General features: G+C 33.3%; 1 protein-coding gene across 1 annotated transcript; it reads left to right on the forward strand.

The window, feature by feature from the left end:
- The first annotated feature begins 4,602 nt into the window (after positions 1–4,602).
- Positions 4,603–23,033, forward strand: LOC142349246 (perivitellin-2 67 kDa subunit-like). Its single transcript, XM_075400681.1, has 2 exons — positions 4,603–4,808; positions 20,234–23,033. Exon 2 carries the CDS (start codon positions 20,281–20,283, stop codon positions 22,432–22,434), a length of 2,154 nt encoding a protein of 717 aa, XP_075256796.1. The 5' UTR covers positions 4,603–4,808; positions 20,234–20,280; the 3' UTR covers positions 22,435–23,033.
- The last annotated feature ends 2,203 nt before the right edge of the window (positions 23,034–25,236 follow it).

A 25,236-nucleotide genomic window follows, 5' to 3' on the forward strand; every position in this document is an offset into this window, starting at 1 on the left:
TGCAGAAGCAATTATTTTTCCGACTGTAAGTTTCGCCAAATTAACAGTTGAGAACTATCACAATTTACAGATAACAAGAATTTCCGCTCCTTTGATAAATTTGTTGAAATTTTCAAAATTACTTGTATAACCAAGGCCACCGTGCCTCATAAATAAACTGAGGCCACTGTGCCCCATTCTCCTAAGTTTTTACTGGAACACTGTTTAACCACATTCGACAAAAGTTTTGCGCTTAATTTAACAGTTTTCGCCTAAAACCATGTTTTTAAATAATAATAACGGCCTCAGATATTTTGAAACCAGCACTCTGAAAGTTGGTTTCACATGAAACACTATCATTTTGATTTGTTTCCATAAGATCCCTCGGAGTGAAAGCAATTGCTGAGAAGCTCAATTGATTCCCTTCAGAAGATCGAACAAAGTGTTCAACTTAAAGATTATTCTTTTATTTGCGAGGAAAGAAAATATACCAGGCATCAAACTATCTTTTCATGATAATGAAACACAACAAGATATGGTTGTTCCTCAAAATTTCCTCAAATGAGTCCAAAAATTTCAAAAATAATCTGTTTTAGTGGTGGAGATTTTTGTAGAGAGGGGATTCTATCCCCACTCTACCTTCATATGACAGATTACTTTATTACTTATATCATAGCCAGAACACCAAGTTCACAACATTTCACTAAGCAATGTCTAAGAAGACTTTGGTGAACAGCAAAAGCAGTCACTACCAATCAAATCAAAATTAAAGCCCTAGGAGCTCTAGCAGCTCAGCAGTGACGACAGGCAGCTCAGAACATGGTTTTCAGCTGCTTCATTTTTTAACTCTTAATTGAATCCTGAAAACGAAAACAGAAGCTTTTCCGTCTTTTTTATGAAACAAATATTTGGTGTAATAGATTTAAGCAAATAAGAACTACGACGAAACTACGTTTAAAGTTGGTCATGAACGTAACTAATTAAACGTTGTTTGTTTTTTTTTAAATCTACTGATATGGTTCTAAAAATTGATGCTTATTAACTGACATTGCAAAAAAAGTTCATTGGGAGGATCAATTATTTTTTCTGCTCTTTTTTATAAAGTCATAAATTACAATTTGCATCATAGTTTCAGCAATTTTCACAAGATGACCAGAAAAATTATAGTTTTATTCAAAATTAAGGAAAACTAACCTCAGTGCAGTCCTTATGGCTAAAAGCAAAAATGTTGTTCAACTTTTTTTCGATTTATTTGAGAAAATGACACATATTGAAAGCCTCTTCAAATGGAATTTGTTTCAAGAGCTTGAAATTTGGAGCAATGAGGCTAAGATGAATTTCAATGGAAAAGAAAACTGAATTGCTTTTCTCATACATCGTCTTTTTGTAATTTGTGTACGGTTTTTAAGACAGTAGGTTTTCTTGAAAACTTTTCGTCAACAAAAAAACTTAAGAGGCATTTCCATACTGTTTTGTGTGCGTCAAATTCGGAAAAATGTAATACGCCTGTGGTCACTGCTTAGCTTATATAAAAATTTGTTAATAAAAAAACGTTGAGAAAAAATATCGTCTGGACTCTAAAAACACAAAAACTATTTATGTAGCGTTTCAACCCTTAAGACAATTTAATTTTAAATTTCTGACAGTAGAACAATGAACAGTTCTGAGAAATGAATATCTTCAAAGCTGTCCTCAACATAAATTGGGGGAAAGTGGCAAAAAGATAATATATTTGACATATTTGCTCAGTTTGTTGAAGAAAAACTTTTCGAAGAAAAATCAATATGTAAAAGTAATTTTGAATGTATGAATAAACATAGAAAACTAATTTGTAGTGTATTAGCATCTTGAGTACTTTGTGTTTGCTTTCTCGACAGAATATCAATCATTTCTTTGAATCATCTGTGATATATCAGTATTGGTGTTTTAATCAAAATCCTGCAATACATTCTTACTTCAACAAAAATGGCCGGTCTTCCTGTTAGATAGCTAACTGAACTTGTCCCCAGAGCACAAGTTTTTAGGATTATGCTCATCTAAATATCATCCGTAAAAAAAACTGTCCTGCAAAAGTAGCAAAATTGATCGGGATTTTTATCGGTAATTAGGTTTTTATGCCTAAAACAAATTTTTTCCGAACAATTTTCGTCGTTTTTTGTAACTGACAAACGGGGAAAGAAGAAAAAATGCTCCCTCATAATTTTTTAAATGTTTTAAATAAAGTTTCGCGCATTTTTTTCTGTAGAATGAAAGTTTTTTTTTCTCCAAAACTCTCAAAACTTGTTTCACATTGTAAACTTTGTGCAGAAGCAAGTATTTTTCTTACTGTAAGTTTCACCAAATTCACAGTTGAGAACTATCACAATTTTCAGATAACAAGAAATTCCGCTCCTTTACTACATTTGATGAATTTTTCAAATTTACTTGTATAACCAAGGCCACCGTGCCTCATAAATAAACCGTTATCCTAAGTTTATACTGGGACACTTTATTTACATTTCATTCTTTGTAATCAGATTCGTCAAAAAACTTGCACTTAATTTAACAGTTTTTGCAAATAAGTAAGTTTTTAAAACAAAACTAACGGTCTCAGATATTTTGAAGCCACTCTGAAACCAAACTATTGCTGAGAAGCTCAATTGATTTCCTTCCGAAGATCGAACAAAATGTTCAGCTTAGAGACTATTCCTTTATTTGCGAGGAAAGAAAATACACCAGTCATCAAATTATCTTTTCTTGATTTTGAAACACCACAAGATTGTTCCTCAAAACTTCCTCAAACGACTGCAAAAACTTCAAATAAAATTTTGTTTTAGTGGTTGAAATTTTAAAGGGAGGGGGTTTTGTCCCCACTCTACAGTCATATGGCAGATTACTTTACTACTTATATCATAGCCAGAACACCAAGGTCAAAACAGTTCACTAAGCATTGTCTAAGAATAAATTGCAGGACATCAAAAGCACTCACTGCCACTCAAATCGATATTGAAATCGCTATTCTAAGCTAAGCCAAAGCCTAGCAGCTCATAACAGGGTTCTTAGCTGTTTCATTTCTTTATTAACACCTAATTGAAATCTGAAAACGAAAACAGAAGATGCTTTTTCGTGTTTTTTACGAAAATACTGCCAATATATTTGGTGTAATAGATTTAAGCGAATAAGAACTACGCTGAAACTACGCTTAAACGTGGGCATGAACGTAACTAATTAAATGAAAACTTTGTTTGTTTCTTTTAAATCTACCAACTGATATGGTTCTAGCAACTGATGTTTATTAACTGACAGTTCGAAAAACGTTACGTGGGCAGATCATTTATTTTTTCTTCAAAGGTTCTGTTTTAAAAAATTATATTTTTACAATTGGCATCATAGTTTCAGCAATTGTCACAAGATGACCAGAAAAATTAAAGTTTTCGTTAAAATTAAGCAAAACTAACCTCAGTACAGTCCCTATGGCTTAAAGCAAAGTTGTTATTCGACCATTTTTCATTTTTTTTGAAAAAATGGCACATCTTAAAAGCATCTTCGAATTGAAATTGTTTCAAAAGCTTGAAATCTGGAGCAACGACGTTAAGATAAATTTCAATGTAAAAAAACTGAATTGTGTTTCTCATACATCGTCTTTTCGTAATTTGTGTACGGTTTTTAGACAGTACGTTTTCTTGAAATTTTTTTATCAACAAAACAACTTACAAGGTATTTCAAGAACGTTTTGTGCGCGTCAAATTCGTAAAAAAGCAACACGCCTGACGTCACTGCAGAGCTTATCTAAAAAATTGTTTAAGAAGCGTTAAAAATATCGTTTTGACGCTACAAACACAAAAAATTATTGCGTGACGCTTCAACCTTTAATGCAGTTTGTTCTTAAGTTTGTAGCAGCAGAACAATGAACAGTTCTGAGAAATAAATATCTCACAAAACTGTCCTCAAAAAAATGGGGGAAAGTGGGAAAAGATAGCATATCTGACATCTTTGCTCAGTTTGTTGAAGAAAAACTTTTCGAAGAAAAACCAGTATCTAAAACTATTTTTGAACTCATGAATAATTATAGAAAACTAATATGAAAGGTATTAGCATTGTGAGTAATTTGTGTTTGTTTTCGCGACAGAATATTAATCATTTCTGAGAAAAAAAACGTCTTCGAAAAAAGCCAGAACGTTTCGTGTGCTTCCATTGTCCAAATTCGGAATAAGATAGTACACCTGCGTCATTGCTTAGCTTGAGTTTTTTGGTAAAACAAAAATATTACTTTAATATAAAGGTTTCGGCTGCTAATGTAATTTTTGTTTCCTGCCTCTGCATTACGCCAGTAAACACTTCTGAGAAAAAGAAATGACTCAATAACGCTTTGTGCACGTCAGTTGTCCAAGTTTGGAACAATATAGTAGACGTGCGTCATTGCTGAGCTTTATTTGGTAACTTTTTAGATAGAAAACCATTAAATAATAATGTTTTTCACGCTAAATTAGGAATGTTTACTTTCATTTCTGAGAAAAACCATATACAATCTTAACTCTGTCTAAATTTGGAATATGGCAGTACATCTGAGTAATTGTTGAGCTCTATTTAGAAAAGTTTAACCAAAAAAACTAAATATACATTTTTTTTCTAAAGCCAAAAACACATCTACGTAAAGTTATTTGTAAGTTGTGTTCAGATTATTTGAAGTACATAAACATAAAAATACATAAACATTTGTAAAAAGAAGTAAAGTTTTGCCGAATTTAATTCGAAAACACATTTATTGGCGTCAATTCTTTTATTTTTCAGAGAGAGTATTAAAAATTTTTATCACAGCCCGCTAATTTTAAGAAATCAACTCTGCTCATGTTAGTTTCCTTTATTAACATTCATTATATTTTTTAATAGTTAATCTCCTCACGTCATTATTTGCATAAAAAGCATGCGGCCGAAATCAATATTTTCAGTAAAGCTTTTCTGTTCAAATCCAGCATTTTTAGAGAGAGAATTTCTTGCTTTTCAAAACAATTTTTGATTCTTTTTTCCCAAAATGAATAACAGAGCTAACTATTTTGCACTTTCAAAAATTCTTTCAACGTTTTAGACATTTATTGTTTTTATTGTTCTGACAAAAGTATTAACGAGATCTAGGTCTACTAAATAGAGAAACGCCTTGACAAAAATTATGATATCAACTGCAAAAACTGCAATAAAGTGTCAAGATTTCAATGACCCAAACTTTTTGGAACTACCTGATAAGATTTTTAAAAACCCTATCAAGATTTGTCGAGATAATAGTTTCCAAAAAAAATATAAAATATGTTTTGAAGAAAATTAACAGCTGAAAATCATTTTCTCGTTTCTTATAACAAATAAACTCTCTGCGAAATAACTTTCACGGTATATGGTAAGTAGTATAGTAAATTGCCTAGTGACTGTAGGGTGGGGGGTCCGAACACCCTCCAACAAGACTTCAAGTCAACCAAAATCCCGATTTCTTTCGAAATGAAAGTTTGTTCAAGTTTCAGCAGTCTCGTGTAGACTCTTGATGTTATACTGACTGCTGAAACTTGAACAAACTTTCATTTCGAAAGAAATCACGATTTTGGTTGACTTGAAGTCTTGTAGGAGGGTGTTCGGGCCCCCCACCCTACAGTCACTAGGCAACCTACGTCTGTTGAAATGGTTACTCTAGAGAGAAAAACCAATTCTGAGCTTGTTAGACTCCCTGACTATATCACTTTAGTGGTAATAGGAAAAAGTTTGGATTACATATACAAAAGGTCCCAAACTTGGAAAGAAATTCAAAAATTTTCAAGTTCTTCGATGTCCTAAAACTGTCTGAAATGAATTTTGCACTGAAAGAGCTCTCAAAAGTGATTTTTTGTTGAATTAACTTTTTTCACCTATGCAGTATGGGGCACGAAACACAAAAATTTCAAAAAATTTTTCGAAAATTATTCAATTTTCCATAGTCCTAAAATGGTATGAAATGGATTTTGCGCTATGAAAGAGCGCTAAAATGTGATTTTTTTGTTGACTTCATTTATTCACATATGCAGTATGGGGGACGAAACATACAAAAAATTCAAATTTTGGAGAAAAAATTTCCTAAATTTTTCAAAGTCCTAAAATGGTATGAAATGGATTTTGCCCTATGAAAGAGCACTTAATTGTGATTTTTTGTTGAGTTCACTTTCCTTCACCTAGGCAGTATGGGGTTCAACACATAAAAAGTTTGAAATTTTGAGAAAAAAATTCAAAATTTTTTAAAGTCCTAAAATAGATTGAAATGGATTTTGCGCTTTGAAAGAGCATTCAAAAATGATTTTTTGTGGACTTAATTTTCTTCAACCAAGTAGGACCAGAACAACTCAGTTTCTGAAATGGTCTCAAATAAGACAAAGAGCAGTCAGAAGCACTTTTTAATGACAATACTATTGCAAATGTGCAGTAGGGTTTGGAAAGCATGTCTTTATTTTTTTATATGTATTTGTAACTATGTATGTAAACAAGTACGTATGTTTGCATGCTTGTGTTCAAAAATGTAATTTTTATGTTGGAATGAATAATTAAAAGAAATGAAAGAGGAAAATTTTATGCATAAAATTATGCGTATTCATGTATATAATAATGAAAGTATATATGAAACTGTATATTTGTTTATAAGTAAATATAACTGTGCTTAAGATAAGTGATATATTTGTATGTCTGTGTGTAGATATTGTAAATGTGTGTGTATGTCAAGACTTTTATGATTTTATGTGTGTATATTTTTTCTATATGAATACGGTGGAATGTATGTATATATGTCTGAATGTGTTTATTTTCATGTACTTATATGCATGCAAGTCTGACGAGAGAGAAAGGGAGAGAGAGAAAGAGAGAGAGAGGGGGAAGTTCCCGGAGGAGGGCAATTTAGTTGCTGAGAAGAATGTTTTTATTGGTCTCCACAATCCAATGATATTATATATTACAAACAGATTTTGACCTTCCATGTAGTCAAAACTCACGCTTTTGACCTTTAAACATTGGCATGCAAAATGTTACAACCAAAAACGACAACAATTTTTTGATTTTCTGAGCATGCTCGTTTGAAAATTGTTGAATTTTCTACACCTCTCTAGCTACTATATTAAAATCTGTCAAGATTCTTTACAGAAAAAAATTATATTCATGCTTTTTGTCTCTTAATCCTTGGCAAGAAACTGAAAAAATGTTGAAACACATGAGACTAAAACAATTTTTTGATGTTCTGAGTATGCTTTTTTGAAAACAGATTTCTCTACACTTATTCAGCTACCCTTTTGGAAACAGTAAGATTATTTTCAGGAAAAATGCATTTGAGATAATTTGTTGAGAGATAAACAATAAATTGACCTAAGTAAACAGAATAAATTCTGCAAAAAAACCGAAAAAAATGTTGGGAAAACTATGATATGCAGGAGCAGCTGAACTTTTTTAGTTAAATAAAGTAGAATGATAGGAGTTCATCAAGAGCTTGAACTAGATAAAAAGAGTAATGATGTACAAGAAGAGTAGTTTGCACTGGAACTGTAAAAAATAGCTCAATTTTGGAAAAATTTTTAGCCACTTGATCAATTAATCAAGAAGGAACACAACATTTGTGTCGGTTGGAGTTGCTAGAAACAGCTTCAATAGTGTATAAGTATGGTTTGCGTATTGCGAATAACACTAATGGATAATGCGTGCTGGGACTGAAATCTTAAACAAAAGCAAATAGCTTCTTCAGTAAATGGTTACAACATACTTAACATACTCAACTACTGAACACCTGAAGTAAAATACCAGAGCACCTCAAGCCAATAAAAATCAAATAAGTTCATTATTGTTCTTTCTTGAATCAAATTTACAGTGCATTCCGTAACCCTGTGTTAATATTTTGGATTACTTTTTGTTCTGTCGACGTTTTAAAATAACATAACCGTAACGATATTAGACAGAGCATCGACAAGAAGTTTATCCAACGGAATTTGAGTCTATATTACACATAATTGGCCAGGAAGCCTGGCAAACTTTTCCGGAATTGAACACAACACTACCGCTACCTACTACTGCTACTACCTACTACAACAACCTGCAATTAATATCTACAATTACTACCTACTACTACTACCTACTAGTACTACCTACAGCTACTACTATATAATATTAATTGCTACTATAACTAATTATACCTACCACTACAACCTACTTTTTTACCTTCAATTTTTAGTTGTTTTACTAACTATCTACAACAATGTGTTTTTGTTTTTCTAAAAAACGAAAACAATTCTTATCGTTAGACACTCGTTTAACTTAAACAACAAAAGCTGTTATCTACTTTAAGGTAACGTGTCCTGACTGATGAAGACCGACAGACTTTCCCCACCCATATTATCAACAAATCATCAAGTGTTTGAAGGTTTTTCAAAGATATGAAAAACTCTTACATGCATTGTTGCATACATTAACTCAACATTTTTCAACTTAATATTAATTTTCGGAAATAACAATTAAAAAAAATCCATAGTATGAAATATGAGCTGGTGTTTAAATAATAAAATTTAATGTAGGGTTTTTTCTCTTTAGCGAACAAGTCTAATTTTTAGACGTTCAAATAAGTTTTATTGCATGTTTTTTTGAAGTGCAACTTATTAGTGTACTTTTATTACTTATGACGGATCAGTGAAAAAATTTTCGTTTAAAAGCTGAGTTTTTTGTTTAATCAGTGTATGACGTCTGATTCCATTTGCAATTAGTTGAAAGATATGAAAATTAAACTTTTTTATTATTCTTATTTGGATGATTGTATAGCGTAAAAATTGAGTGCTTCACAATGGCGCTGCACTACCTCTATTTAAAATATCAACCTCATAGACATATGTTGTTTCCAAAAAAACCTACAGTTTGTATCTAATGAAATCAAATACTTTACAACGTACCTAAATTATCCAAAAACTGAGGTTTTACTGTATATTGTTGTTTTCATGTTTATTCAAAGTCACTTGTTATTTCAATTGTCAGATATTACACAACTTTTTTGGAATTGTTACGTTTCAACTTTTTGCATATACTGAAAACTGCTGGGACAGTTGACAAAAACACTATGTATTAGTTAAGTTCCATATTAACTTTATCTTTGGCTCAGGGTATGTTCAGAGCTAAGACTGTAATTGTGAACTTGCTCTTCATCGAAAGTTTAACGCTACATGATTTTTTAATTTTTGTTGTATTAACTTCTTCCTAATTTTTTAAAATTTCATTTAATCCTTGTTTATATGAAGAAAATGGGAAATAAATCAACCTCATGAAACGTTTCTCAGCAAAACTGAGTGAAACAGTCTTGCTGGATTCGAGAGCTCAAACAAAAACCTTAAAATTAGGGGCTAGGTAAACAAATTTTTTTCGTTTTCAAGGTCTGCTGACACTAAAAAGACACCAAATGGTTCCAGTGAAGTAATCTTTTGGGAAATTTGAAACAAAATTCTTGTTTTTTTGTGTTCAAAACTCATCAACAGGAGACGGTATGGCTTTGGATAAGCAGGTATGATACAAATGTGAAACATGGCCCGTCACTTTACCTAAAACGTTGAATTATTGAGTTCGAGTTCGAGTTTGTGATCTAAAAACACTATTCAAAGATAATTGACTTTGAAAAAAAGACTATTTTTAGTGTTCAAATAATCGGTGACTGTGAAACTTTGAATTACCAAATCTGAAAACTTTGCCTATCGCTCTAATTAAAAGTCAAAGTTTGAGTTTGATTTTGGGTTCGTGATCTAAGGATATTATTCTTGGGATAATTAAGTCATAATTAGTGAGTAGTGTTATATAGTTGCCAACGCAAAACAATTGAAACACGTTCTCACAATCTATTTATACTAAAGCTATAAATTTGCATTTTACTATTCAAAAGTACACAAAAACACATGAATTTCCAAAATTAGCAGTGCTGACATAATTTACCAGTTTTTTTAAAAGAGCGGTCAATGCAACTTTTTAAATGATTAATTTTCTCTGAAGAACGTTCGGCTAATGAAATTTAAATATTGCAGAATAACTAATATGGAGATACTTTTAAGTCATGACCACATTAAGCAACAGTTAAAACAACTAACTGTGATTTTTTGCTACTATAAAAAAACCGTCAACACAGACAGTAGAAATCAGATTAGGCACTTTGAGACCATCTTCAAACTGACAAGTATAATTCTACATTCATTTGGCCGATTTGGAAAAGTTTCCAGTGTTGAAACACAGTTATCCATAGTGCATCAAGTTCAAAGTTTAAAGTATTCAAAATTTTTGGAAATTAGTGTTTCACTTTTCAATATGTTAATAGGTATTCTTGGCATTGTGTACTTCGTTTTATTGGTATCTTTCCGAAAGGATTTCTATGTTCTCAAACGTTTGTTTGTTATGGATCCTATGAAGAGTCGATTTGCGTTCTTTCCACTGAGTTAAAGACATAAAACCAACTGTCAAAAGACAAATCCTGATTATAGAGGCAATAAGGCTAATAAAATTTCCAAGATTGTTAAAGCAGTACTTTAATTTTCTCTGAGCTTAATCAAAGTGAGAATTATGAAAACTGCAGCTTTGAAAAAAGCTCCAGGTAGAAACTTACTACTCTGTGTTTTGCTAATTGCCACCATTGTAATTTAACACAATTTGTATCCTCTATAACAATAAATGGTAGAATCATTTTGTACATGAAAAAGTTTTTTTTATTAGTAATCATAAAGCAAAACCTTAACCATCAAAAAATTTTTATTGATCTGCAATTTACTCTATGAAAACGAATCATCGGTCTCACAGGTAGTATGAGTGGCGCTCAAAAAAAGGAAACCTCTAGTGGTACTGCAAAATTAGCAAAGGTCAGATAAGAAACGCGTTCCACTTCAATTTTGTTTTTTATTTGAAATACTTAACATAAAACAATGCCTGGCTGGCTGACATAAAAAAGATTTAGAATATGCAGAAGGAAGTTTTATAAGATATCAATGAGAAACAAACTGTTTATGTGAAAGCTGATTTTTTCATTGCTACTTTAACAAATTTGAACTTTTAAGACCTGAATAGTTTGACTTGAGGAAACTCATAAGAGAACGGACAATTATTCACTTCTTGCTTTTATTGGAAACTTCGTTCTGATACGTTAAATGCTTACTATTCATGATACCATGGCTTCATGGAATAACGAAGTTTTGCGTCCACGTTATTGATTAATTAGTTTTCAAATTTTTATGAATTACTTAAGAAACATACTGAAATACTTCAAATTGATACATTTAAAAGATACTGAGTTAATTCTCTGAAAAACAAATATTCCAAGACAAACACCAAAGCTTGAACATGTGTACAAAAAAAACTAATGCATATTTACGTCTATGGTTCAGATTGAGCCTTTGAAAACAAGTTTGTTATCTACTAACAGAAAACGTTATCAGGGAACTTCTTCTTGTTCCTCAAAATAAACCACGTCAATACTATGCAAAATCAAAAGTATTTTACAAATAACTTGATATTGAACGTACGACATGGAACCAGTTACTATATAAACTAGAGGCAATTGAAACCATGAAAACCAAACAAGAACGCCAATAGGTGAATTTAAATGAGTTTGAATTTTCCTGCTTATTCCATTGCTTTATTTAAGCTAACGTTATATTGCTCAACTGGAGCACACTGGGGGGTCGAAAGGTATTCGCAAATAAACAATTGCAAGCCTACGTACTCACTCTCCCTTTATCTCAACTTTTGCTGCAACACAGTAGAGAACATGTATATACGCCTTCTTGTTCAGAGACAAGAGAGTACTTAAGCAAACTAATAAGAGAGCTTTTAGCCAAAAATATTATGCAAGAATTTTTGCAGAGCATACTGAACTTCTCATACGCACAATATAGGTGATTTTTTCAACATTCAATATAGGTGAATTTTTGTTTCAACCGGTCAGTTGTAAGAAAGCTGAAGTGAAAAGACCCGAGAGAAAGAGCTGAAAATTTGTTTAAAATATTAGTCGACAATTTAAGATAAATTTTGCGGTCAATTAAATTGGCTTCTCAAATGAGACTACCAAATTTTCGAACAATCATAACCGAGCATTTCAGAAATGAAAAATTCTTATCTTCTATTATAAGACACTGCAAGCGAAAAAATAAATAATTATCTTGAAATCATCGCGAACCATGGCTATGCCTCATGGCACTTGGCACTTAATAGGAAACTATCATAACCGAACATGAGACCAATTAAACCACTCAGTACTTTTCTTAGTAATCAAATAACAATTTAGTGTAATTAACGGTAACTTTTTGGTTTGGGATCTTTTTAAATCAAAGTTGGGGCGTTTTCTAACGTCGGCTCTTTGTAACGTCGGCTCTCTTGCATGTATCCATTTCAACAATTTCAGAGCAGTAATCTACGGTTGGGAGATCTCACTCTACAAAAAATTTCTGAATTTCTAATCCTATAAGCAGGCCGAAGACTGTTTCATGTTTCTCTGTCTATGCTTTTTATTCAATAAAATTTGAATAAAAAGCATAGACAACGAAATTAATAATGCACAGCAATTCAAAATAACAGGTTTTAAATGGAAACAATTCAGTAGCGGAAACCAAAATCTCATAAACTCACCAGCTAACCAGTTGATAAGCTTTAATCGACAAGAATTTTTCAGCACGAGTTGTTAATATCGCATGATGACCTCAAACTTTCGGCCAATCTCATTCTATTGGAAAATTTCCACTGAGAAGTACACATCCTCGGACAACACCTAAATGGTTTTTCCTCTGTGAGGCATTGTAAGGCATTGTTAGACGATGGCTCAGTGCCAAGTTTCGAGAAGTTTTCATCAAATACTGAGTTTTCTTCAAGAAGACTATTGAATTGTTCTAAAATGGAAGATATCACTGTCTTTCTGTTATCATCAGATGTGGATGATTTAGTATGATCATTTTTATCGTGAATAGTGGTTAGTTTGGTTTCAATTCTGCATGATTCGAGCTTTTTCCGCAGATTTTCCAAATCTTCTGAAGCAGCGAAATTTTCTTCATGGCTCTTGCAGAGGGGCATGCTTTCGAAATCGTAACTGCGCAATATCCTCTGGATGTCCTTGGGAAGTGATCTTATGCCAGAAGTCAAAGGATTAGGGATATGCTGAGAAGTTACGTCAATTTCAGAAGAGTTTGAGTCCTTGATAACTTCTTCTTCTCCTCTCATCTCAGGTAATGTGGTAACACAAAATCAATAAATTTTTTGGGTATGATGCAAGGATCAAAGGTAGTCCAGTTCGAAAATGCACTGTCCTTCCTTTGTTGTATAAAGGCATTTTTGTTATCATATCGAGTTTGATAGACAATTGTTCGCTAAAATGAGCCTTCAAATTGCCTTAGGATATGACACATTATGAGTTATAAACCGCCACTTGAGTTTGGGTTTTGGCATACATTAACTGAATGGAATACAAGTTAAGAATGAAAACACTAAAATATTATTTTGAGAAGCAAACATTCATTTAAAATTAATTTCAAACCGTTGGCTTGGTTGTTAGCATTCGTTCTATTAGCCCAGTTAGCCAAATAGTATCCACTGAAGACCTACAACTTTTCGTGTAGGCCTCAATTGTTAAATCTGTTAGATCAAATCTTAATCTTTTTCATTTGTATAAAGAAATAAAGTTTCTCCTTATTGCCTCAGGCCTTGACTTTTCAAGGTTCTGATCTGTTTTCTACGCATAATGCAGAAGAATTGCACTGTGTGTATGAGAAGCTCAGTCTGCTCTGCAAAAATTCTTGCATAATAATTTCGGCTAAAAGCACTTTTATTAGTTTGCTTAAGTATTCTCTTGTCTCTGATCAAGAAGGCGTATATACATGTACTCTACTGTGTTGCAGCAAAAGTTGAGATAAAAAGAGAGTGAGTACGTAGGCTAGCAATTCTTTAATTGGTAATACCTTTCGACCCCCCAGTGTGCTCCAGTTGAGCAATATAACGTTAGCTTAAATAAAGCAATGGAATAAGCAGGAAAATTCAAACTCATTTAAATTCACCTATTGGCGTTCTTGTTTGGTTTTCATGGTTTCAATTGCCTCTAGTTTATATAGTAATTGATTCCAAGTCGTAGGCTCAATATCAAGTTATTTGTACAACACTTTTGATTTTGCATAGTATTGACGCGGTTTTTTTTGCGGAACGCGAAGAAGTTCCCTGCTAACGTTTTCTATTAGTAGATAACAAACTTGTTTTCAAAGGCTCAATCTGAATCATAGACGTAAATATGCATTAGTTTTTTGGTGTTTGTCCTGGAATATTTGGTTTACAGAGAATTAACTCAGTAGCTTTTAGATGTATCTATATATCAATTTGAAGTATTTCAGTATGTTACTTAAGTAATTCATAAACTCTTAAAACATAAGTATTCAATGACGTGGACGGAAAACTTCGTTATTCCATAAAGCTCTGGTATCATGAATAGTAAGCATTTAACGTATCAGAACAAAATTTCCAATAAATGCAAGAAGTGAACACTTGTCCTTTCTCTTTTGAGTTTCCGCAGGGCAAATTATTCAGTTCTTAAGAGTACAAATTTGTTAAAGAAGCCATGAAACAATCAGCTTGCTCATAAACAGTTTGTTTGTCAATGATATCTTATAAAAATTTGTTCTGCATAATCTAAATCTTTATTATGTCAGCCAGCTAGGCATTGTTTTATATAAGGTGTTTCAAATAAAAAACAAAATTGACGTGAAAAATGTTTCTTATCTTACCTTTGTTTAATTTGCAGTTCCGTTAGAGTTTTCCTTTTTTGAGCGCCACTCATACTACCTGTGAGACCGATGATTCGTTTTCATAGAGTAAATTGCAGATCAATAAAAATTTATTGATGGTTAAGGTTTTGCTTTATGATTACTAATAAAAAAAACTTTTTCATGTACAAAATGATTCTACCATTTATTGTTATAGAGGATACAAATCGTGTTAAATTACAATGGTGGCAAATAGCAAAACACAGAGTAGTAAGTTTTTAACTGGAGCTTTCTTCAAAGCGGCAGTTTTACATAATTCTCACTTTGATTAAGCTCAGAGAAAATTAAAGTACTGCTTTAAGAATCTTGGAAATATTATTAGCCTTATTGCCTCCATAATCAAGATTTGTCTTTTGACAGTTGGTTTTATGTCTTTAACTCAGTTGAAAGAACGCAAATCGACTCTTCATAGGATCCATAACAAACAAACGTTTGAGAACATATAAATCCTTTCGGAAAGATACCAATAAAACGAAGTACACAAAGCCAAGAATACCTATTAACATATTGAAAAGTGAAGCACTAATTTCCAAAAATTTTGAATACTTTAAACTTTGAACTTGATGCACTATGGATAACTGTGTTTCAACACTGGAAACTTTTCCAAATCGGCCAAATGAATGTAGAATTATACTTGTCAGTTTGAAGATGGTCTCAAAGTGCCTAATCTGATTTCTACTGTCTGTGTTGACGGTTTTTTTATAGTAGCGAAAAATCACAGTTAGTTGTGTTAACTGTTGCTTAATGTGGTCATGACATAAAAGTATCTCCATATTAGTTATTCTGCAATATTTAAGTTTCATTAGCCGAACGTTCTTCAGAGAAAATTAATCCTTTAAAAAGTTGCACTGACCGCTCTTTTAAAAAAACTGGTAAATTATGTCAGCACTGCTAATTTTGGAAATTCATGTGTTTTTGTGTACTTTTGAATAGTAAAATGCAAATTTATAGCTTTAGTATAAATAGATTGTGAGAACGTGCTTCAATTGTTTTGCGTTCGCAACTATATAACACAACTCAAATATTATGACCTAATTATCCCATGAATAATATTTTTAGATCACGAACTCAAACTCAAACTCAAACTTTGACTTTTAATTAGAGCGATAGGCCAAGTTTTCAGATTTTTTTATTTGTGGTAATTCGAAGTTTCACAGTCACCGATTATTGAGTTTTCAACACTAAAAATAGTCTTTTCTTTCAAAGTCAATTACCCTTGAATAGTGTTTTTAGATCACAAACTCGAACACAAACTCAAACTTCACTTTTTACCTATAATAATCTGCCAAGCATCGCCATTTTAATATACTCGCTTATCCAAATCCATACTGCCTCCGATTGTTGAGTTTTGAATACTAAAAAAGAAGTCTTTTTAAAATTGTCAATTATCCTTGGAGACAATTTTTAGATCACAAACTCGAACTCGAATTCAATGGTTCAACTCTTCAGTTAAATTGATCAGCCATTTTTCACATTTTTATTATACTTGCTTATCCAAAGCCATATCGTCTCCGGTTGTTGAGTTTTGAACACTAAAAAACAAGAATTTTGTTTCAAATTCCCTAAAAGTACTTCTCTGGAACCATTTGGTGTCCATTTAGTGTAAGCAGACGTTGAAAACAAACAAAATTCGTTTAACTAGACCGCTAAATTATAAATTTTGTTTGAACTCTCAAATCTAACAAGACTGTTTCACTAAGTTTTGCTGAGAAACGTTTCATGAGGTTGATTTATTTCTCATTTTCTTCAGACAAACAATGATTAAATGAAAATCAATGAAATTTGGAAGAAAATAATACAACAAAAATTAAAAAATCATGTAGCGTTAAGCTTTCGATGAAGAGCAAGTTCACAATTACAGTCTTAGCTGTGAACACATCCTGAGCCAAAGCTAAGGTTAATATGAAAGTTAACGAATACATTGTTTTTTTGTAAACCTGTCCCAGCATTTTTCATTCTACGCAAAATTTGAAACGTAAAAGTTCAGAATAAGTTGTGCAATATCTGACAATTGAAATAACAAGTGACTCTGAATAAGCATATGAAAACAACTATATTCAGTAAAACCTCAATTTTTTGGATAATGTAGGTACGTTGTAAAGTGTTTGATTCCATTTAGGTACACACTATAGACTTTTTGGAAACAAACATATGTCTATGAGGTTGATATTTTTAATAGACATAGTGCAGCGCCATTGTGAAGCACTCAATGTTTATGCTATACAATCCTCCAAATAAAAGAAAATTAAAGAAATTTAATTTTCATATCTTTCAATTAATTGCAATTGGAATCAGACGCCATACACTGATTAAACAAAAAAACTCAGTTTTTGAACACAAAACTTTTGAATGATCCGTCATAAGTAACAGAAGTACACAAAAAAGTTACACTTCAAAAAAACATGCAAAAATAACTTGTTTGAAGTTCTAAAAAACAGACTTATTCGCTAAACAGAAAAACCCTACATTATTTTTTATCAATTAAATACCATCTCATATATCATACTATGGATTTTTCTAATTGTTTATTCAGAAAATTAACATTAAGTTGAAAAATGCTGCGTTAATGTATGCAACAATGCATTTAAGAATTTTTTTCATATCTTTGAAAAACCTTGAAACACTTGATGAAAATGTTGGCGGGTAAAGTCTGTCGGTCTGCGTCAGTCAGGACACGTTTCTTTAAGGTAGATAACAGCTTCTGTTGTTTATGTTAAACGAGTGTCTAGAGATAAAAATTGTTTTCGTTTTTTAGAAAAACAAAAACCACATTGTTGTAGATAGTTAGTAAAACAAGTAATATTTGATGGTAAAAAAAGTAGGTTGTAGTGGTAGGTATAGGTAGTTATAGTAGTGAGTAATAGTATATAGTAGTAATTATAGGTAGTACTAGCAGGTAGTAGTAGTAGTAGTAGTAGTAGTAGTAGTAGTAGTAGTAGTAGTAGTAGTAGTAGTAGTAGTAGTAGTAGTAGTAGTAGTAGTAGTAGTAGTAGTAGTAGTAGTAGTAGTAGTAGTAGTAGTAGTAGTAGTAGTAGTAGTAGGTACTAATTGCAGATAGTAGTTGCAGGTTGTAGTAGTAGATAGTAGCAGTAGTAGGTAGTAGTAGTGTTGTGTTCGATTCCGAAATTTTTTCCACGCTTCTTAGCCCAATTATATGTTATATAGACTCTGCGTTTTTCAAATTCCTTTGGATGTACCTCTTTCCGATGCTCTATCAAATATCGTTACGGTTGTGTTAAAACGTCTTTAAAACGTCGATAGAACAATAATTCATCCAAATTATTAACACAGGGTTACGGATTGCACAGTAAATTTGATTCAAGAAAGAACAATAAAGAACTCATTTGATTTTTGTTGACTTGAGGTGCTCTGGTATTTTACTTCCAGTGTTCAATAGTTGAGTATATTAATCATGTTGGAACCATTTACTGAAGGAGCTATTCGCTTTTGTTTAAGATTTCAGTCCCAGCACGCTTTATGCATTAGTGTTATTCCCAATACGCAAACAAGACTTATACACTATTGAAGCTGTTTCTAGCAACCCCCACCGATACAGAGGTTGTGTTTCTTCTTGATTAAATGATCAAGTGGCTAATAAACTTTTGAAAAGTTAGCTTTTTTTACAGTTCCAGTGCAAACTACTTTTCTTGTACATCATTACACTTTTTGTCTAGTTCAAGCCCCATATCATAGTTTTCCCAACATTTTTTTCGGTTTTTTTGCAGAATTTATTCTGTTTACTTCGGTCAATTTATTGTTTATCTCTCAACAAATTATCTCAAAAACATTTTTCCTGAATATAATCTTGCTCAATCCTAAAAGGTTAGCTGAATAAGGGTAGAGAAATCTGTTTGCCAAAAATACATGCTCAGAACATCAAAAAATTGTTTTTGTCTCCTGTGTTTGAACATTTTTTCATTTTTTGCCAAGGATTAAAAGACAACAAGCATGCATTTATTTTTTTTCTGTAAAGAATCTTGATAATTTTTAATACAGTAGCTAAATAAGTGTTGAAATTTCAACAATTTTCAAAAAAAGCATACTCAGAACATCAAAAAACCGTTGTCGTCTTCGATTGTGAAATTTTGCATGCCAATGTTTAAAGGTTAAAAGCGTGAGTTTTGACTACGCGGAAGGTCAAAATCTGTTTTTAAGAAATGATATCATTGGATCGTGGAGGTCAATAACAACATTCTTCTAAGCAATTAAATTGCCCTCCTCCAGGGACTTATCGTCCTTTCTCTCTCTCTCTCTCTCTCTCTCTCTCTCTCTCTCTCTCTCTCTCTCTCTCTCTCTTTCTTTCGCTCTCTCTCTCTCTCCTCTCTCTCTCTCTCTCTCTCTCTCTCTCTCTCTCTCTCTCGTCAGATTTGCATGCATATAAATACGCAAACACATTCAGACATATAAACATACATTCCACCGCATAGATATAGAAAAACAAACAAACATAAAACCATAAACGTCTTGACATATACACAAATTTACAATATCTACACACAAACTTACATTCCAGCTTATACTCATACAAATATATTACTGAACTTAGGCACAGTTATATTTACTTATAAACAAATATACACTTTCATATATAATTTCAGTATAATATACATGAATACGCATAATTTTATACATAAAATTTTCATTCTTTCATTTCTTTCAATTGTTCGTTCAAACATAAAAATTACATTTTTGAACAAATGTATGCAAACATACGTACTTGTTCAGATAGAAACATACATAGTTACAAATGTATAAAAAAAATAAAAACATGCTTTCCACATCATACTGCACATTTGCAATAGTATTGTCATTAAAAACTGCTTCTGACAGCTCATTGACTTATTTCAGACCATTTCAGAAACTGAGTTGTCCGTTCCTACTCGGTTGAACAAAATGAAGTCCACAAAAATCACTTTTGACTGGTCTTTCATAGCGCAGAATCCATTTCAGACAATTTTAGGGCATCGAAAAACTTTTGAAAGTTTGTGAAATTTTTTCCAAGTTTGGGACCTTTAGTATATGTAATGCGAAATTTTTCCTATTACCACTAAAGTGATATAGTCAGGGAGTCTAACAAGCTCAGAAGTGGTTTTTCTCTCTAGAGTAACAATTTGAACAAGCGTAAGTTGCCTAGTGACTGTAGGGTGGGGGTCCGAACACCCCTCTACAAGACTTCAAGTCAACCAAAATCCTGATTTCTTTCGAAATTAAAGTTTGTTCAAGTTTCATTAGTCAGTATAACACCAAGAGTCTACACGAGACTGCTGAAACTTGAGCAAATTTTCATTTCGAAAGAAATCAGGATTTTGGTTGACTTGAAGTCTTTTAGGGGGGGTTCGGACCCCCCCCCCCTCCCTACAGTCACTAAGCAATTTACTATACTACTATGGTAGAACAAAAATTCCAAGCCTGGTAGCTTTTATAGACGATAATATTAGCAATCGATAGGCTAAGCTCATATTCGTTTTGTTTTGACACAGCTTGTTGACGCAGCTTTCTTGATGTACACTCCTTCAAAGTTTTGAGGATGTCATCGCAAGAATGGAGAGGAAAACCATACTGTATGCTTGCTGCTGTGACGTTATGCCTACTGTTTCAACCAACCTGGGCGCTTGCATCATGTTCCCAAATAATTCCTGGAATCACAAGAATGAGCTCCGGAGTTGACATCACTACTTTGGACCTGGAACCTCGTGATCCGCTTTCGTCGGGTGGATTTAGGAGACTGCTTTTCGACATTGAATGTGATGATGGGGCACTCTGGACCAACCCTTACAATGACAGGCTGTACGAGATCCCAAACCATGTTCAAGCTGTATACAGCACCTCAACGGGTGCGACTACAGCTGTAACAACTCTACAAAAGTCTGTTCAAGATGTTCAAGACGTCTTCAAAGCTGCTGTTGGACTATCAACCTTCATCTTTGGAATGGGATCGGGTAGTGCAAGCTACGAATCAAAACTTAAGTCAGTGCGGGACAACTTCTTTCAGATTTCGGAAGTTAAACTTTTGGTTACCACAACCGAAGCGGTGTTGAAAGACAAGATTAATTTCACTGCTGCTGTCGCTGAAGCCATAACATCACTACCGGCAAACTCAACGTCTGATTATGCAGCCTACAGAGATTTATTCCAAAAGTATGGAACCCATTTCATAAGGAAGGCAAAATTCGGAGGGAAAATTCAGGCAAACTTTGAAATATCGCAAAATTACTACTTAAATCATAACATTGAACAAATTAAAAGCCAAGCAGAAGCAGCTTTCCTCAAAAAAATAAACACGGAGTTTCAAGCTGACATTGAAACAGGGAGCGAAAATGTTGACTCAAGCTTTGAAGAATTCACAACGTCTGAGACTTATTATTACGGAGGATCCACAAACATACTTCAAGAGAGTGGGTACCAGGATTGGCAACCAACAGTCGCGGGAAACCCCTGGATAATGTCAGTCGAGATTGAAAAAATTTCAAGTTTTATTACGGATAAAGCAAAGGTCAAGGATCTCGACATTGCCTATAAAATATACCTTGCAGAAAAGGCCCTGCTTGAGCTTGAAGGAATTTTGAATTTTAATCTTGAAAAATATCAAAAAATGCAACTGAATGTTTCCATTTTAAACTCACTTCTGAAAGAAGTGGAACACGAAAAGATGGCAGAATTGATAAATGTAGACAGTGTTTACCAAATACATGATCAAGTTTACTTTCATTTTGTTCTGCCTGATTGGTGGTTTGGCTTTGAATTATGCTTAAACTCCTTCCGGGCACAGGGTTCTGGAACCTGCTATGTTTCATCGGACAATAAAGTCTGTGCTGCACCCGAGGGCTACACCTACGAGTATAATGATAATGAGAACCCTCAACAATGCGAAGTAGATGCTGGACTGTTTCTGAGCCACGATGTTGATGAGTGGGCAAAAGACACAGAGCTTTGCTTCAGCGTTGGAGGAAAATCTTGCGAGTTTTCAACGAATGAAAAATGTGAAAAAGCGAACAATTATCTGTTTACAGGACTTAACAAACTGATTTCTCAAGAATGTCACGTGAACTTTTCAATTCAAAGCAACACTCAAGTCATACCCGAATGGTTTAAACAAATCGAGTTGTGTCTTGTCAGTTATTCAGAGGCGAGTTTGGCAGACGATAAGTTTGATATCGGTTGCGCTCCCTTGAATGAATGGGTTTCTTCCTCAGATTATGATATCCACGACAGTGATTGTTGTATTGTTCAGTTGGGTGTCTTCTACATGTTTCCAGGAAACGAGAAAGTTGATCGGATTCAACTGGAGAAAACAACCCCATACGCTGAAACCATTCAGTCGGACACAGAAACCTGGAAAATTGTTGTTAGTGTACTGCTGCCAGTTTTGATACCGTCACTTTCCATCATTTTAACTGTAATTTTTTGGCAAAAATGCGTACAAAAATGCCAAAGCCTTTTTAGAAACCCGTCTCCTCAATATGTATCAAACCAGCAACAAGCACCCGAAATGCCGCCGCCATCACCAGTTGAAATGTATCCATCAAAACCAGTTGATATTGGCAGCCCCGATAGCCAAGCGCTTCAAAGATACCCACAAAATCCTACATTTTATGCAGCGCGTGTTTTGTACAATAATGTCCAATATGGCGATGGTCGAGAAAGCTCCACGCTCAGAATGGCATCCATTTCACACTACTAGGTTACATGAAGAAAAAACAACCCCCCCCCCCATTTACTATAAACAGTCATTACAAAAAGGCCAAATTGAATATCGTCGCGATCCCACAGATCCCTTTTCACATAATATATCTTCTCGTATGATTATATATAGATCTATACTCATCGTTGATTCCTCTGCGTATGACTCGGTCTTTTCCAATTGTTTCGATTCAAAGTAAAAAGGAACACCTTACTCCGAATCGAACGTGCTCACATTCTAGATTCAACAGATCCCGTTTTCACAGTATATATCTTCTGGTATGGTTAAATTTAGATGTTTTCTCGTCGTTGATTCCACTACGAATGACTTGATCTTTTTCAGTTATGTCAATTCAAAGTCAAGATTCAACTCCCAACATGTGAATAATTTAAATGATTTTGCTTTTATGCACTGTGCATACTTCAATACAATCCACATTTTATATGCCGCTGTTAGTTATGCTAGTTATGACAGTTATGCTAGTTATGCTGCTGTATAAAAAAAACACAAATTAGTTAAAATTGTTTGATGTAAAATATCTTATTTTTTTCGTAGCTACAAATGTACAGTTTGCCCAAGAATTTATCAATTTAGACTTATCTTTTTATACGGCTTACATTTATACCTTCCCCGGGAGCAAAAAATGGGCTATGTTTTTGTATTCAAGGGGTTACTGGATCGCCATCGATTGCTTATATGTAATGTAGGGCACATTAAGCCTAATTGTGTGTGTAGTATATCAGCAGTTCGAAAAAAATTACAATACTTGGTTGAGGTGGTTAATAGCATATGTTACCTTTTTATCTACTTGCATTATTACTCAGTAGAGAATTTGATTGCGAATGGGGCAAAAAATAGCTATGCTTCAAATTGAACTGCAAATATTTTCACCTTGAAATTTTGACAAACAAGGGTTGAATTCGGAAAAAGTACGTTAAAAAGCTTCAAATTGATCAAAGAAGGGAATCTTACATGAAACTGAAACATTTATGCTAGTCATCGCTTCACTTGAATCCCAATTCAAGTACGGCATACCCGAGGTTGGTTTGTTTACAGCGTTTTATAGAGAAAGCGGCTTATTTCTGAGCTCCAAGTAGACTTAGCTTACTTCAAGTGACTTACCGAATTAGCAAAAAAAACTGAAGGAAAACTTCAATTAAAAGGACACGTTGCCAAAGTCAAGAGAACATACTTAGCTTACAAAAATATGGAGACATGCTAAGACATAAACGCATTCGCTATTTAAAGAGAACAGAGGAGAATAGTGATTTTAGTCCCTTATTGGCTGAAGAATCCACAGAACAGAATTCGTTCAACTAAATTTATTCAGGCAAAAAAGCATTTCTGTAATTTTTAGTTGCAACTAGAATTCTTTTGGACTTCCTGTATGTTACTTAAAGTTATGTTGCAGTTATTTGTGTCGTCGGACACTTTTCCAGCAGTAAAATCACCAGTAAAAAGATTTTTGGCTCCATGCCAGTTTTCTGCCACCGTCTTGTACTAGCGAGGGTTTCAGTGCAAACAGGATAGATTTGAGACGAAAATTATTCTGTCTGGTGGCACTACGACAATTTCGGATAATCTCTTGATTCCGTGCTCGTACTAGTTCAACAGTTTACCTTCTGCTGGTTTCCTTTTAAGCTGCTGTAATCTACTTTTCCTTAAATAGTTAAAACAGCTGCTGATCCTACTGTGAGCTATTGATCCAGGGGAAAAGGAAAAGATACCAGAAAGATAATCAACTTGGTAACAAAGAAAAGAGAAAAGGATTAGGAAGCAACAAACAAAATTAACTCTGAACTGTGGCAGCAATAAAATATTTTGGTTAATGGGAAAAACCGTGGAGGAAATTTTCCGATTGAGAGGATGTTGTCTCAATAATAGGGAGAGTTGTATCTCGAGTTGCAGTGCACGAAAAAAAATTCTGGGGCATCAAGTCATGGATCGCTATATAAACCTCCTGGAACTCTGCTTCCTGAGCAGGTCGAACTAAAAAGGCTCGTGGGTAAGTATCCATTGCCTCGAGATGATTGATGGAAATAGCCTCTCATGAAAGGATGCCATTCGAGAGCTTGTTCGCAATCCAGCCGTAGTTCCTCGCCTTAAATGAATAGCCGTACATACAATTGGTTGCCCGCCTTCACGAAATATCAAAAACTGTGGCGACTATATAATAATAATAAATTTTTCAAAAGGTTGAAATTACAGTCAAAGTATATAATTAGCAAAATTTACAACCTTTTGAGAGAGAGCATCAAGCAAAAATTTAGTCCTTCGAGTGATGTCTCCTGAGCAAACAATTGAGTCTCATTGCAGTGATAATTACAAAAAGTTGAAAAATATGACTTCTGATTTATGGCCAAATCGCCGTAAAAGCAAACCCTGGAATTTTTTTGGTTTGAATAGAGAAAAAAACGCTACCAAAATAAACTTAAGAGATGATCATTACCACATATATAAAAATCCCGGAAATCGTGCAACAATTTATCCAACCCCTCTTTTTTGCATCTCATTAATGATATCAAAATGTTTTTGTCCAACTGAACATATTTATTGAAAAGTAATCGTACCCTATTCTCAATTTTGCTTTAAATATTCAAAGTTCACTTTTCTCTGTTTTCCGAAATTTTAGTCTACTAGTGTTTTTTTGCAACTTAGAGACTTCTTCTTCCGTCATAAAATTATTAAGATCGAAGTATTCCGATTCTTGTCTCAGAATTTTTATTACTAACTTAAACAACTTATAGATATGTAATTCTCTAATGTAGCAGGTTTTAAATTTTTCTTTAATCTTAGCCAGGT

Source organism: Convolutriloba macropyga, chromosome 11, assembly GCF_964194025.1.
Source record: "Convolutriloba macropyga chromosome 11, txConMacr16.3, whole genome shotgun sequence".
NCBI lineage: Eukaryota > Metazoa > Xenacoelomorpha > Acoela > Convolutidae > Convolutriloba > Convolutriloba macropyga.

Bases quoted from the DNA above. Each gene is read 5' to 3' on its own strand.
- LOC142349246 (XM_075400681.1), top strand. From the start codon at position 20,281: ATGTCATCGCAAGAATGGAGAGGAAAACCATACTGTATGCTTGCTGCT.